At 38.5% G+C, this 14,196-nt stretch overlaps 1 protein-coding gene across 1 annotated transcript in view; it reads left to right on the forward strand.

Annotated features, from left to right (window-relative positions):
- The window catches only part of MEGF9 (multiple EGF-like-domains 9), a 116,045-nt gene that overhangs the window by 90,585 nt on the left and 11,264 nt on the right, over positions 1-14,196 (forward strand). The window contains exon 3 of the mRNA XM_011989519.1: positions 6,607-6,746. Within this exon, the coding sequence (XP_011844909.1) occupies positions 6,607-6,746 (140 nt within the window). The remainder of the gene's footprint in view (positions 1-6,606; positions 6,747-14,196) is intronic.

Raw genomic sequence — 14,196 nt, forward strand, 5'->3', positions numbered from 1 at the left:
AACCTCCGCCTCCTGGGTTCAAGTGATTCTCCTGCCTTGGCCTCTCTTGTAGCTGGGACTACAAGCACGTGCCAACACGCCCGGCTAATTTTGTATTTTTAGAAGAGACGGGGTTTCACCATGTGGGCCAGGCTGGTCTTGAACTCCTGACCTCAGGTGATCCATCCTTCTCGGCCTCCCAAAGTGCTGGGATTACAGGTGCCCGGCCAAAATTTTTTTTTGAGACAGAGTCTCAGTCTGTCACCCAGGCTGGAGTGCAGTGGCACAATCTCACCTCACTGTAACAACCTCCACTTCCCAGGTTCAAGTGAGTCTCGTGCCTCAGCCTCTCGAGTAGCTGGAATTACAGCTGTGCACCACCATGCCCAGTTAATTTTTGTATTTTTAGTAGAGACAGTGTTTCGCCCTGTTAGCCAGGCTGGTCTCGAACTCCTAGCTTCAAGTGATCCGCCTGCCTTGGCCTCCCAAAATGCTGGGATTACAGGCATGAACCACTGCACCCAGCCTGTGTTCCAATAAAACATTATTTAAAATGTGTCACAGGCAGGATTTGGCTCTGTTGTTCAGATTAATCATCATGACTGGGCCAGGTACAGTGGCTCACACCTGTAATCCCAGTACTTTGGGAGAACAAAGCTGAAGGATTGCTTGAGCCCAGGAGTTTGAGACCAGCCTGGACAATATAATGAGATCCTGTCTCTACAAAAAAATAAATTTCAAAAAGTTATCCAGGCATGGTGGTACATGCCTGTAGTTTCACACTCAAGAGAATGAGGTGGGAGGATTTCTTGAGCCAAGGAGGTTGAGGCTGCAATGAGCTGTGATTGCACCACTACACTCCAGCCTGGGCAACACAGTGAGACCCTGTCTCAAAAAACAAACAAAAAACAAAACAAAGTCATCATGACTGGAGTGTTGTACTCATGAGAAAAGTTTACAGAGACTAAGCGATTGTATCATTGAGAGGTGGTTATTGTTTCAAGACAATTCTCTAAAGGTCTCTTGTGCTTTTGCAAGCAGAGGCCCTGCCTTGTTCTGGACTATTTATTCAAGGATATTTGCATAGCAAACTGCCTTGGAAAATAGAGCTAATATCTTCCTCTGGGTAAAGGACAGATTTGCCACTGTCCAATATAATAAAAATAAAGTCTCCCTCCTGGGCAAAGATCAGGTAAGCTCACTGTCCATTATAAAAGATTTGAATTCTCTGAGTTTGGGGTTCTTCTTCTGTAACAACCCACCTCATATGCAGGCATCACTGGCCCTCTTTGCATGACCGTTGGGAATTGAGGTTTGGGGACATGGTGCAAATGCTGATACTCTACTCTAGCTACTGCTTTTGTTGGGAGGAATAAACTGTCCTCTGTCTCTGGAAAAAAAAAAAAAAAAAACCACAAGAATTTCTGTCTGAATATGGATTTCCTCTAAACATATTTTAGACTATTTGCCCTCAAAAATACAAGGAATGTTTAGCATAATAGCCCAATGTTTTCAGCAATAAAGCTATCCTTTTTTTCCTCCAGAAGCCTCGCTTACTGCATAATGATCTTTTCCATAACTGTGGAAAGACAGAAGAACACTAAATTCAGATAATCTTTTGCCAGAAAGTCCAATTGTTAAATTTCTTTTAACAAAAGAGGAGAAACTATTATTTTCTTACCTCTACAAAACCATGACCCAGACATGAAATTAAGAATTTTTAATAACTTTTCATTTTATTTTTCCTTTTTCTAGTCGGAAAAACTTTTTCTTTTTTTTTTTCTTTTTTTTTTTTTTTGAGACTGAGTCTGGCTCTGTCGCCCAGGCTGGAGTGCTGTGGCCGGATCTCAGCTCACTGCAAGCTCCGCCTCCCGGGTTCCCGCCATTCTCCTGCCTCAGCCTCCCGAGTAGCTGGGACTACAGGCGCCCGCCACCTCGCCCGGCTAGTTTTTTGTATTTTTTAGTAGAGACGGAGTTTCACCGTGTTAGCCAGGATGGTCTCGATCTCCTGACCTCGTGATACGCCCGTCTCGGCCTCCCAAAGTGCTGGGATTACAGGCTTGAGCCACCGCGCCCGGCCTGGAAAAACTTTTTCTAGCTACCTTTTAAAGTTTGATTTTAATATATTGAGAGAGTTTATAATCAGCAGTTTGCTATTACTGATTTCAGACTATTTTAATTAGTAGTTTGAGCCTCCTCCCAAACTAAATTGTTTTTTAGTTATTTAAAAATAGCTTTAAAAAGTTATTTTTAAGTTCATTTTTAAAAGTGGAGGAAGAAGAAAATTGATACATTTCATTATCTCTTTATTGTGTTTCTTATTCTCTTCATGTCAGAGTGTCAACATGCATGCTGTCTGAGGAAGAAGGAAAGGGGAAAAGCAAAGTTCCCAAATGACCACAAATGAATTAATTTTCTCTAATTAATTATGGGCTGGGCATAGTGTCTCATGCCTGTAATTCCAGCACTTCGGGAGGCCCAGGTGGGTGGATCACTGGAGGTCACGAGTTTAAGACCAGCCTGGCCAACATGACAAAACTCTGTCTCTACTAAAAATACAAAAATTAGCTGGGCGTGGTAGTGGTTGCCTGTTGTAGTCCCAGCTACTTGGGAGGCTGAGGCAGGAGAATCGCTTGAACCTGGGAGGCGGAGGTTGCAGTAAGCCGAGATCGTGCCACTGCACCACTCCAGCCTGGGCGACAGAGCAAGACTCCATCTCAAAAAAAAGAAAAAGGGAAGAACTATGTATAATTTTTAAGTTATTCTGTAACTGCTTGAGTTAAAATTGATAATGTGATACCTAAAAATATACATAGAATTTTCTTTTGAAAAAGTAATGACTGTTAGTGTTGTAAAATATATTATTATTTATATACACTTAAAAAATGCTTTTTTCTAAAGTGTTAAAACCTTGCAGGAGTTGTTCACACCCATGAGTATGTAAATTCCATAATTGAGCATTACTACCACAAGAAAATCTGAGAATCCCTTTTGGGATAATTTAAGAAATGTGTAGTATTGCATAGTTAATGCAACATAACTCCACAGTGCTTATGCTTCCTTTATGAATAATTCTATATTCTTTTTTCTGATATAATTTTTGTGCTATCTTTACTAGCAACATGTCATTAAGACCAGATTAGCTAATTTTATCTTAAATTAATTGTTAGCTGATCTCAATAGTATAGATGTCTGATTTCTATTTAAAATCCAGTTCTATACCTTTATTCTCCAGTTATGAAGCTGTGGGATTTGGTTCTTTCATTTCAAATCTATGGATAAGCATAAGCGGTCTGTTAATAGCCTTTTTTTTTTCTTTTTTTGGTTTCATTGCATTTATATCATTGACCTTTGCTTCAGAAAGCATTCAAGTCTTTAACAGAGACCATGAAAGGGAGTGTTGTAAAGTCTTTATTCTATGAAAGAAGCCACACAGGCAAAGCTTTATATTTGCTGAGTGATTTCTTTTCTTTCTTTTTTCTTTTTTTTTTTTTTGTGAGACAGAGTCTCGCTGTCACCCAGGCTGGAGTTCAGTGGTGCAGTCTTGGCTCACCACAACCTCTACCTCACAGGTTCAAGCAATTCTCCTGCCTCATCCTCCCGAGTAGCTGGGACTACGGGCGTATGCCACTATGCCCTGCTAATTTTCGTATTTTTAGTAGAGATGAGGTTTCCCTATGTTGGCCAGGCTGATCTCGAACTCCTGACCTCGTGATCCACTTGCCTTGGCCTCCCAAAGTGCTGGGATTACAGGCATGAGCCACTGTGCCCAGCTGATTTAAAGCTTTTTTTGAGAGAAGAGTCTCCCTGTGTTGCTCAGGCTGGATCGTCACAGGCACGATCATGGCACACTCAGCTCAAGAGGATGGCTTCAATTCCCTATGTCATCTCCTGCCTAACCAGTCAGCACTTCTGGCTCCCTGACTTCACCCCACCTACCAAGTCGTCCTTAAAAACTCTAATCCCTGAATACTTAGGGAAACTGATTTGAGTAATAATAAAGCTCCGGTCTCCTGCACAGCTGGCTCTGCATGAATTACTCTTTCTCTATTGCAATTCCCCCATCTTGATAAATCAGCTCTGTCTAGGCAGTGGGCAAGGTGAACCCATTGGGTGGTTGCAGGATTAGTCTCCTGTGTTTCGTTGGCCTATGGGACTTTATGAGAGATAGGTTTAATTTGAGATAAGTGGACCCAGCTGTTTATTCCTGTTTAACTGTAGTTGGAGTGGTTCGTGCAGCCTAGAACTCCTGGTGTCAAGTGATCTTCCTGCCTCAGCTTGCTGCCTCAGCCTCCTGAGTAGCTGGCACTATAGGCATGTGCCACCATGCCTGATAAATTTAATTCTTATACATGCAGAAATTGGCCTTGGACCATGAATAACATGATGCAAAAGCACTAGTAGTGCAACCTCACAACCAAAATTCCTCACTTCATTTTTTTTTTTTTTTTTTTTTTTTTTTTTAGACGGAGTCTCACTCTGTCACCCAAGCTGGAGTGCAGTGATATGATCTTGGCTCACTGCACCTTCCATCTCCCGAGTTCAAGCAATTCTTCTGCTTCAGCCTCCCGGGTAGCTGAAACTACAGGCACACGCCACCACACTGACTAATTTTTGTATTTTTAGTAGAGATGGGGTTTCACCATGTTGGCCAGGCTGGTCACTGGTCTTGAACTCCTGACCTCAAGTGATCCACCTGCCTCAGCCTCCCAAAGTGCTGGGATAAAGGCTATGAGTCACCACGCCCGACCTATATTTTCTTTTAAAAGAGAGAAAAGCACCTTTTTTTTTCCCTTGTTTTAAAATCTGGCCATGCGTGATGTGTCATACCTGTAATGCCAGCACTTTGGGAGGCCGAGGCAGGTGGATTGCTTGAGCTCCAGAGTTTGAGACCAGCCTGGGCAACATGGGAAAACCCTGTCTCCACAAAAAATACAAAAATTAGCCGGATATAGTGGCGCATACCTGTAGTCCCAGCTACTTGGGGGGCTGAGGCAGAAGGACCACCTGAACCCAGGAGGTTGAGGCCGCAGTGAGCCGAAATCGCACCACTGCTGCCTAGGGGACTAAATGAGACCCTCTCAAAAAAAAAAAAAAAAAACGAAAAACAAAAACCAAAAAAAAAAAAAACACCCAGGAAAAAATAAAGCATGATATGTACACTCAGACAACTACTTTATCAGGATTCATTAAGTCACGCATGATTTTTTTTTAAATCAGCAATTAAGGAGCAGATCCTCCAGGTAGAAAGTCTTTTAGTGTCCCAAGAATTATGAAGGGAAAACTCACTTTAGGAATAGCGACTGCTTTGGGAACATTGGCTATATTATGGTTACACAATATTATTAAGTGATTTTGTGTTCAAAAGGAATACCTTTTTCTTCTTATAGGTTGTGGGTTAGGCAAACACCATCATTGAAAGTAACTGTTTATCCTTTTGTATACTGAATAAATGTATTTAGAGGAATGAGGAGTAAGCATATTTTGATTAACATTTTAAAAGCCTTGGAAATAATGAAGTGTTGTAAGCCATTCTTTGAAAGGTACTTTATGTTCTTTATAATTTTCTGATAGTGTAGAGGGGCTTCGATTGATTGGTTCCTTCTTATTGAGTCATAAAATATTCCTGAATTTTATTTTTTATGAATACAGATTTTATTTGCTAGATCTTTAAGTGCCTTGGGATATTCTTGTGTAAGACTGTGTATATGTGTGTGGCTTCTTTTCTTTTTTCTTTGCTAAATTACTTAAGATTCATAGATTTATGTTTGATAGTGTAAATTAGATAATGTAAATTTTTGTTGCATTTTTAAAAACATCTATACTATGATCAGTACAAATTTTAATTAAGCTTTAAACATCAAAATATTTGGGCTTATATCTCTGAGAACCTTTGACTTTGTTAGGCTGTAGCTTCTCTTTAAGCAATAAGATTTCTCAGCTTTTGTTAAAGACCTGAAATTTACTTGCAGTGAGAAAAGAGACCAAGATTTATTCTGGACAGGGCATAAACACCATCACTACAGTCAGGACCTATATAGATGGTGAACTGTAATGCTTTGGATCTACAGAATGAAGCTTGATACCTAAGGAATATCAAGTTATTTGGCAGACAAATTTCTTGTACCAATTTAGAGTCAATCTTAGGAGTAGATAGTATGGTAGAGAAAAGTCTGGCTTTGTGTGAATAGACTTGACTTACTAGCTGAGGACGGTAACTTTATCTGAATTCTCTCGGTAGTAAAATAAGTATTATGACCCTCACCAAGTAGAACTACCTTGAGGATTAGAGAAAAAATATATTTATTTACATAAGCCCTCAATAAGTGATAGCTCATTGTTTTTATCATGATCATCATCATAATTATTACTCCTGCTTTCAAATGCCTCCATTTTAAATTTTCTGTAAAATTATTTGTTAGCTAAGAAATGGCATTATGCAATACACTAGGCAGCTTTTAATAGCAATACAGAATTTGAAAGGTGATTTCTTTGGACACAAGGCTTTGAGATATGGTAAGTATATATGATTTACATGAGCTGGGCTTTCTTTCCCTTCTGGGATGTTAGGCAATACAATTTTTAAACTGATTTACTTTTATTCATTGTCTTTGCTTTTATTTGCAGTTCTGGGAAATGCCAGTGCAAAGTGGGTGTCATTGGCTCTACATGTGACCGATGCCAAGATGGATATTATGGCTTTAGTAAGAATGGCTGCTTGCCCTGCCAGTGCAATAATCGGTCTGCCAGTTGTGATGCCCTCACAGGTACATACTTTCCTTAACTTTGTCATGTAATTATTCCACTGTTCTTTTCATTTGGAAATCTTTCAGCTATAGGTTGATTCTTCTGAAATAGTTTGGAAGGGCCTTTATCTTCTAAGTAGGATGTAATAGATCACAGCAAGCCAAACTCCTGCTACAACAAATTTGAAAAAGTATGTAAATTTCAAAAAAATATATATATATATATATATATGTATATATATATGTATGTATACACACACCTATGGAGACAAGGAGAACTATAGGAACTACAATTCCAGAAAGGTTGGAACTCTGCCTAGGTAAACTGATGATCACCAGCCATTGTCTTTCCAGGGGACATTTGCTGATTCCGAGCAAAGGCAAAGAATGAGCTAGATCCATGCAAAGGAATTCTTCTTTAGGAAAGAGATACAAGAAATGTTTTTGGCAGTCATTTAAGGCTTGCATAATGGTTGGAAACAAGAGGATCCCTAAACACAAGGCCAGCTTTTCCACAGGATATTAGCGACTATGCAGAAGATGGAAGGCTGGGCCAGAAAGGTAGAAAAAAATCTCTTTCTCTTTCAGTCTTGTGCTGAGGAGACAAAATCCCTTTAGAAAGAGAGGGCCTGCTATGACATTCAATTATCTCCCCCTCAAGATGTTCTCAGACTCTGAAGGTGCATGCAGTGGGACCTAGGCTCAAATTACCAAAGGCCGATACAGATCTCGCACAGTCTTTTAGGGCCAAGGAGACACAGGCTTGCTGGGCTCTCAATCAAAAGCTTTAGAGGGCCATGACCAAGAAATAGTAAGGAATCAGAAGTTGATTCACTCATATTAAAATTGTAGTCCACCTTCAGGCCGCCTCAACTTCCAATTGGATTGAAGTAATTCTCTCATTATATCTGCCTAATCGATAAAAGGGGAGCCCTCTCTGATTCTTTTATATACTGTGTCCGGCATACAGTAAAAAATACTAGACAATGCAAAGACAGAAAAATGTGACCAGTACCAAAGAGAAAAAAATGAACAATGGAAGCAGGCCCTTAGGTGATCTAGATGTTAGAGTTAGCATGGAAAGACTTAACTAAAATTCGTATTTTCATACAACAGAGGGAAAATCAGACAAAATAGGTGAAGAGAGGCAAAATTTCAATAGAAATTGGAATCTAAAAAATCAAATGAACAAACTAGAACTGAAAAATACAACATGTGAATTAATAACTCATTGCATTAATCTAACAGTAAATTATACACAGTGAAGACAAAGTTAGTAGACTTGAATACAGTACAGTTAAAAACATCCAAACTGAAGCATTTCGAGAAAATATAATGGGAAGAACAGAGCAGGGAAGATGTGGGACACAGCCAAAAGGTTTAGCATAAATGTAATTGGAGAGCTAAAAAGAGAGGAAAGAGATATTGGGTCACAGTAATATCTGAAGAGAAAATGGCCAGGAATTTTCCAAATTGATTAAAGGCATCAACCCACAGATTCAGAAAGCTCAGCAAACCCTAAGCAGTATAAAAACAAAGAAAACCACATTTAGGCAAACTTAGTCAAACTATTAAAAACTAAAACCAATTAACTTCTGATCTTAGTTTTCCTAAAGGTGAGGATTAAGTATCCTTCCTTGGAAACATTTTTTTTTCCCAAGCAAACAAACAAAAAAATCAGGACACACTAGTCTGACAAGTGTTTTTAAGAGAACAGGGTGGCAAAATATTTGAAGTTGAAAGTACCCTGGAAAAATCGGTTGAAAGTTTATTCTTCATTCAAATACTCTATAGTGAAACAAATTGATTTAGAAGAAAGTGTATTTTTTTTTTTCTTTTATGTGATCTTGTCCCTGCCTATTTGCCAGTTTTATCTTCTGGTGTTCTTTTTCTTTACATCTGTGATCCAGTCACACTGATTTCTAAAACAAGGCATGTTCCCTGCTTCCAGGGTTCTCATATATGATCTTTCCTCTGCCAAGAATGGTTTTTCTAATCCACCTGTACCTCCATCCTTGACCTCTCTGCCTTATTAAATCATATTCTTCCCTCGGGTCATCAATTAAAGGCCACTTCATCAGGAAACATTTCCTGATGCTCTAGGCTTAATGGTAATGTCCCTATTATATGCTCTCACATATACTTGTATTTTTTTCATAGCACTTTTCACAGTTTGTAATTATATATTTATTTGTGGTTCTGAGTCACATATGGCTCACTCATGAGAGCAAGAACAGTTTTTTTTTCACCATTGTATACACAATCTCTAGCATGGAGCTTTAGCATATAGTAACCACTCACTAAATTTTTATCAAATAAATGAACAAATGAATGGAAAGACATACAGAGGAAAAATGATTTTTTTTTTTTTTTTTTTTTTGAGACGAGTGTCGCTCTGTCCCCCAGGCTGGAGTGCAGTGGCCGGATCTCGGGTCACTGCAAGCTCCGCCTCCCAGGTTTACGCCATTCTCCTGCCTCAGCCTCCCGAGTAGCTGGGACTATAGGCACCCGCCACCTCGCCCGGCTAGTTTTTTGTATTTTTTAGTAGAGACGGAGTTTCACTGGGTTAGGCAGGATGGTCTCGATCTCCTGACCTCGTGATCTGCCTGTCTCGGCCTCCCAAAGTGCTGGGATTACAGACTTGAGCCACCGTGCCCAGCCTAGGAAAAATGATTTTCAGTACTGGGTAACAATAGGAATACTTCATTATATTGAGCTGATTAAAATTACTCCCTAGATCTTTTACAGTACCAAAAAGCAGTCTACATTGCTGATTCTCAGTTTTAATTTTTCTTACAGCAATGAGGCCACTCTCTTTGCTGTCATGTAAGTGCTGACCTGTCCTTGATCTGGAGATAATTTAAGGCAAAATAATTCTTTTTCATGGTTATGGTTTCTAAAAGCAGCTAGTAGTGAGAGAAATAAATGGTTTCTTTGCTTGGAATTATAATAAAAGTGGAATCCAACATGAAGGAGTGCAAATACTTTATTTAAAATTACAAGCTTTATATAAAACCACTCTTGTCAAGTGTCTATTTTCAACAGTGCTGTGATAAGGTTGCCCTCTGGTGGCCATTTACTACGTTTTTACAGTCCTATTTTCACCCCCTCTACTGTTTTTCTATTCCTTCTGTTTTAGATTGAAGTAGATTTTCAAAGTACTCTTTTTTTTTGTGGTAAAATATATTTGGATAAACATTTTGGGAAGCAATTTGATAGTAAGTATTAGAAATCTTAAAAATTCTTCTTTGATCCGGTAATTCTGTTTCCAGGAATCTATTCTAAGGAAAGAATTCTAAATTCATAAGAAGCTTATGTTCAAAGATGCTCACCAAAGTGGTAGTTACAATTTTAAAAAGCTAGACACCCCAATTTCTCACAATAGGGTATGAAATAAATACTGTTATCTAGGCAGTATGTTATTAAAAACACAGAAAACCAAATGTTGATCTTACATTGGGCAAGTTACTTAATCTATTTCTTCACCTATAAATTTGATATAATAGCAGTAACTGCCTAGTGGGTTGTTGTGAAGATTAAATGCAGTACATTAGTAGAGCCTTCATGTAGTGTCTGACGCATCACAAGTAATCAGTAAATGGTAACTGTTATTACATTCTCAATAAAATGTTTTATTTTGTTTTTTTCTGAGACGGAGTTTCACTCTTGTTGTCCAGGCTGGAGTACAGTTGCTCTGTCACTTAGGCTGGAGTGCATGACACGATCTTGGCTCACTGCAACCTCCACCTCCTGGGTTCAAGTGATTCTCCTGCCTCAGCCTCCTGAGTAGCTGGGATTACAGGCACCCACCATCATGCCCAGCTAATTTTTTTTGTATTTTTAGTAGAGACGGGGTTTTGCCATGTTGGGCAGGCTGGTCTCAAACTCCTGACCTCAGGTGATCCGCCTGCCTCAGCCTCCTAAAGTGGTGGGGTTACAGGTATGAGCCACTGTGCCTGGCTGATAAAATGTTTTAAAGAATGATGTATAGCAATATGAGAAAGTAAAAGAAGCAAGGTATAAAATGACATATGCCATATAATTAGACTAGTTAAAAAACAAAAGCCAAACCCCTGTAAATCACGAAAGATTACAAAGAGAAGTACTAAAAATCTGTGTTTTTTTTTTTTTTTTTTTTTCTTTCTTTTTTTGAGACTGAGTCTTGCTCTGTCACTCAGGCTAGAGTGCATGGCACGATCTTGGCTCACTGCAACCTCTGCCTCCCAGGTTCAAACGATTCTCCTGCTTCAGCCTCCCAAGTAGCTGGGATTACAGGCCCCCACCATCACATGCCTGGCTAATTTTTGTATTTTTAGTAGACATGGGGTTTCACCATGCTGGCCAGGCTGGTCTTGAACTCCTGACCTTAGGTGATTCACCCATCTCAGCCTCCCAAAGTCCTAGGATTACAGGCTTGAGCCACGGAGCCCAGCCTAAAAATCTTAATGAGAGATTTCCTAGGATTATTTTTTACCCCTTTCTACTCCTGTATTTTTCCAGATTTTCTTTATTAAGCATGTTTCCCTTAAAATGGAGGTGGGGGGATATTATTTTTAAAACTGGAGCTTTATGTTCATATAATATACTTCCTTTGAAAATCCAGTGTACCTTTATGTATTCATAGTGTCCTATGATGAGTAACTTGACCTGAGTAGCTTGACTGAGTTGACTAATCTACTCCCCAGTGATACTTACTTCAGGGTATCATGCTTTCCTGGTTTTTGTGCTACCTAACCAACTTTTCCTTCTTATTAGTTCTACTACATCTTCCTCAGTTCAACTACAAGCATTGGAGTGCCTCAGGGGTCAGAGCTTGTCACGTTTGTCTTTGCCATTTAAACTTTCTCCCTAAGTGGTCTCATTCAGTCCCCTGGATTTAATTTGTATTTGTTTGTTTGTTTTAGCTCATTTTCTCCCTTAACCCTGGATTTAATTTAAATGCCATCTATATATGTGCTTATTATCAGATTTACATTTCTCCCTTGATCTCCACACTCAAATATCCAACAGTCAAATATCCACTTGACATCTTCACTTGAATGTTTTAATTGGCATTATAAACCTAACACATGCAAAACAACTTTTTTTCAACTTTATAAGTTAAGCCTGCTCTATCCATTTCACCAAGTTACTGAGTCCCAAAGCCTAGTAGTCATATTTGATTTTTCTCCTTTTTCTTACTGCAAATATCCAGCTTATCAGTATATTCCATCAGCCCTATCTTCAAAACATACTCTGAATCTGACCACTGCTCATGACTTTTATTGCATCATCCTTGCCCAAGCCACTGTCATCCCTTTGAACTACTTTGGCGCAGTCTCATCTGGTCTTTCAGCCTCCTCTCTTCTCTCCCTCTTACCTGATCCCCACCCCACCACAGTTAGTCTCCATATAACAACCAGAGCAATCTTTTTAAAATGTAAAACCAGATCATGTCATTTTCATGCTTAAACCCTCCAATGGGTTCTCATCCCTTTTGAAATAAACAAAATTCAAACATCTGTCTGTGGCCTATCTGGTTTTACATTTTCTGGGTCCTGCGTTTCTCTCTGACCTTATGCCCTATTACTCTCTCCCTTGTTAAGCTGGGCTCCATAGTGGCCTTCTTTCAGTTGGACAGGTTGAAGCTTGCCTTTTGTTCTATAAAGAGGGTAAGGCATTTCTTCCTACGACAAAGCACATTACTGTATTTCCGACAGGTTTATATATAAATGATGAAATGGTAAAATAAATAAAGGAATAAGGAAAGGTCTTTTTGCAGGTAACAATTTTTGCAGGTATGTTTTCAATGTTTTGTCCCTGAATTTGGCTGGAAAGGAGCCCTACATTCCTTTCTTTGACTAGTTATTTTCTTGGTTATCTCTACAAAGATTTTTGAGATGCTTAGTCAAGGAGCATGAAAAAAATCATCTTCAGGAAACATTCCTTTTTCTTTTGATCCACCCTTTGGCCATCTTTCAGCAATGAGAATGTGAGAATGTGAGTTTTAGGGCAGTATTGTTATATTTTGGGGGTTCCAGGCAGAGCACAATGAACAATGTTAAACTTCAGCTTATTTTTATATATCATTTATCATAAAAGAAAGACCCTTAGATTTTAGATTTAAAGGAAACCTTAGATTTCATCTAGTTCAGCTTTTAAAATTTACAGATGAGGAAATTAAGACATAAAGAGAAAACATTTTGTCCTATGCAGTAGTCTTTCACCCTTTGAAATGCTCACATTATATTAAATCATTAGCCAAAGAATTATTATCCCATTTTACAGACTAGAAAAGTGAAAATCAGAGAAGCTATTTGCTTGAGGTAACATAGTTTGTGAGAAATTCAGCTGGAAATGGAACACAAATTTGACATTAAATCCCATACCATTTTTTAAATGCTATGTTGCCTCTCACAGAGGAGTTGTAAGCTATTAAAAAAGCAAATTCACATCATTAGTTTCTACCGTATATAGGTTTTAAACGTTATGGTCTTTATTTTTATTGTAAAAATAAATAATTCTTAAATATATATAGGAAGTATTTCAAATTGCTTGAGTTCTTGAAATATTTTACAATGTGTTTGTGATATATTTTACAGTGTGTTATTTTACAATAAGAAAAATCAAGATAACAAAAAATAAAAGTGATGCATGTATACTAGAGATAATTTGAAGACTGGAGGGGGAAAACACTGAAAGGGCTATTGCCTCTCACAACTGTTGTTAACACTTTGGTTATTTATGGCTGGTCTATCTTTATTAGTTTTCTTTCTCTATAGTTGTACTTAAGGTACATGCACCGTAAAGCAATGTAAACAGTGATGAATATTTAAGAATCAATGAATTTTATCCTTTTTAAAATTTATTTATTTTTCTTCTGAGACAGGGTCTCACTCTGTTTCCCAGGCTGGAGTGCAGTGGCATGATCATAGCTCACTACAGCCTCAACCTTCCAGACTCAAGCGATCCTCCCACCTCAGCCTCCCGAGTAGCTGGGACTACAGGCATGCACCACCACACCCAGCTAATTTTTGTATTTTTTGTAGAGACAAGGTTTTTCCCTGTTGCCCGGGCTGGTCCCAAACTCCGGGGCTCAAGCGATCTACCTGTGTTGACCTCCCAAAGTGCTGGGATTACAGGTTTGAGCCACTGTGTTGGGCTACATTTTATACTTATACTTGCTTTCATTTTTACTTTTGAGATAGCATTGTTTACCATGTAAGGTTATTTTTTTACTCATTGATTTCTCATTGCAGGGTATGGCAAAAAACAAACAGAAATAAGAAATTCTTCTGGAAAAAATATTCTGGTATAAATGGCTTAAGAGAGTAGAATTATATTGTGGTAGTCACAGACATGTGGAGTCTTATTTAGAATAGTAAAAAGCCCCAAAATAATAAGCATGTAAGCCCAGTAGCACTGTAGGAGTAAAGTGTTACAAGTATGTGACTTATTTTTTTTTATATATATATATATATATATATTTTTT

The sequence above is a fragment of the Mandrillus leucophaeus genome, unplaced genomic scaffold (genome assembly GCF_000951045.1).
Source record: "Mandrillus leucophaeus isolate KB7577 unplaced genomic scaffold, Mleu.le_1.0 Scaffold354, whole genome shotgun sequence".
Taxonomy (NCBI): domain Eukaryota; kingdom Metazoa; phylum Chordata; class Mammalia; order Primates; family Cercopithecidae; genus Mandrillus; species Mandrillus leucophaeus.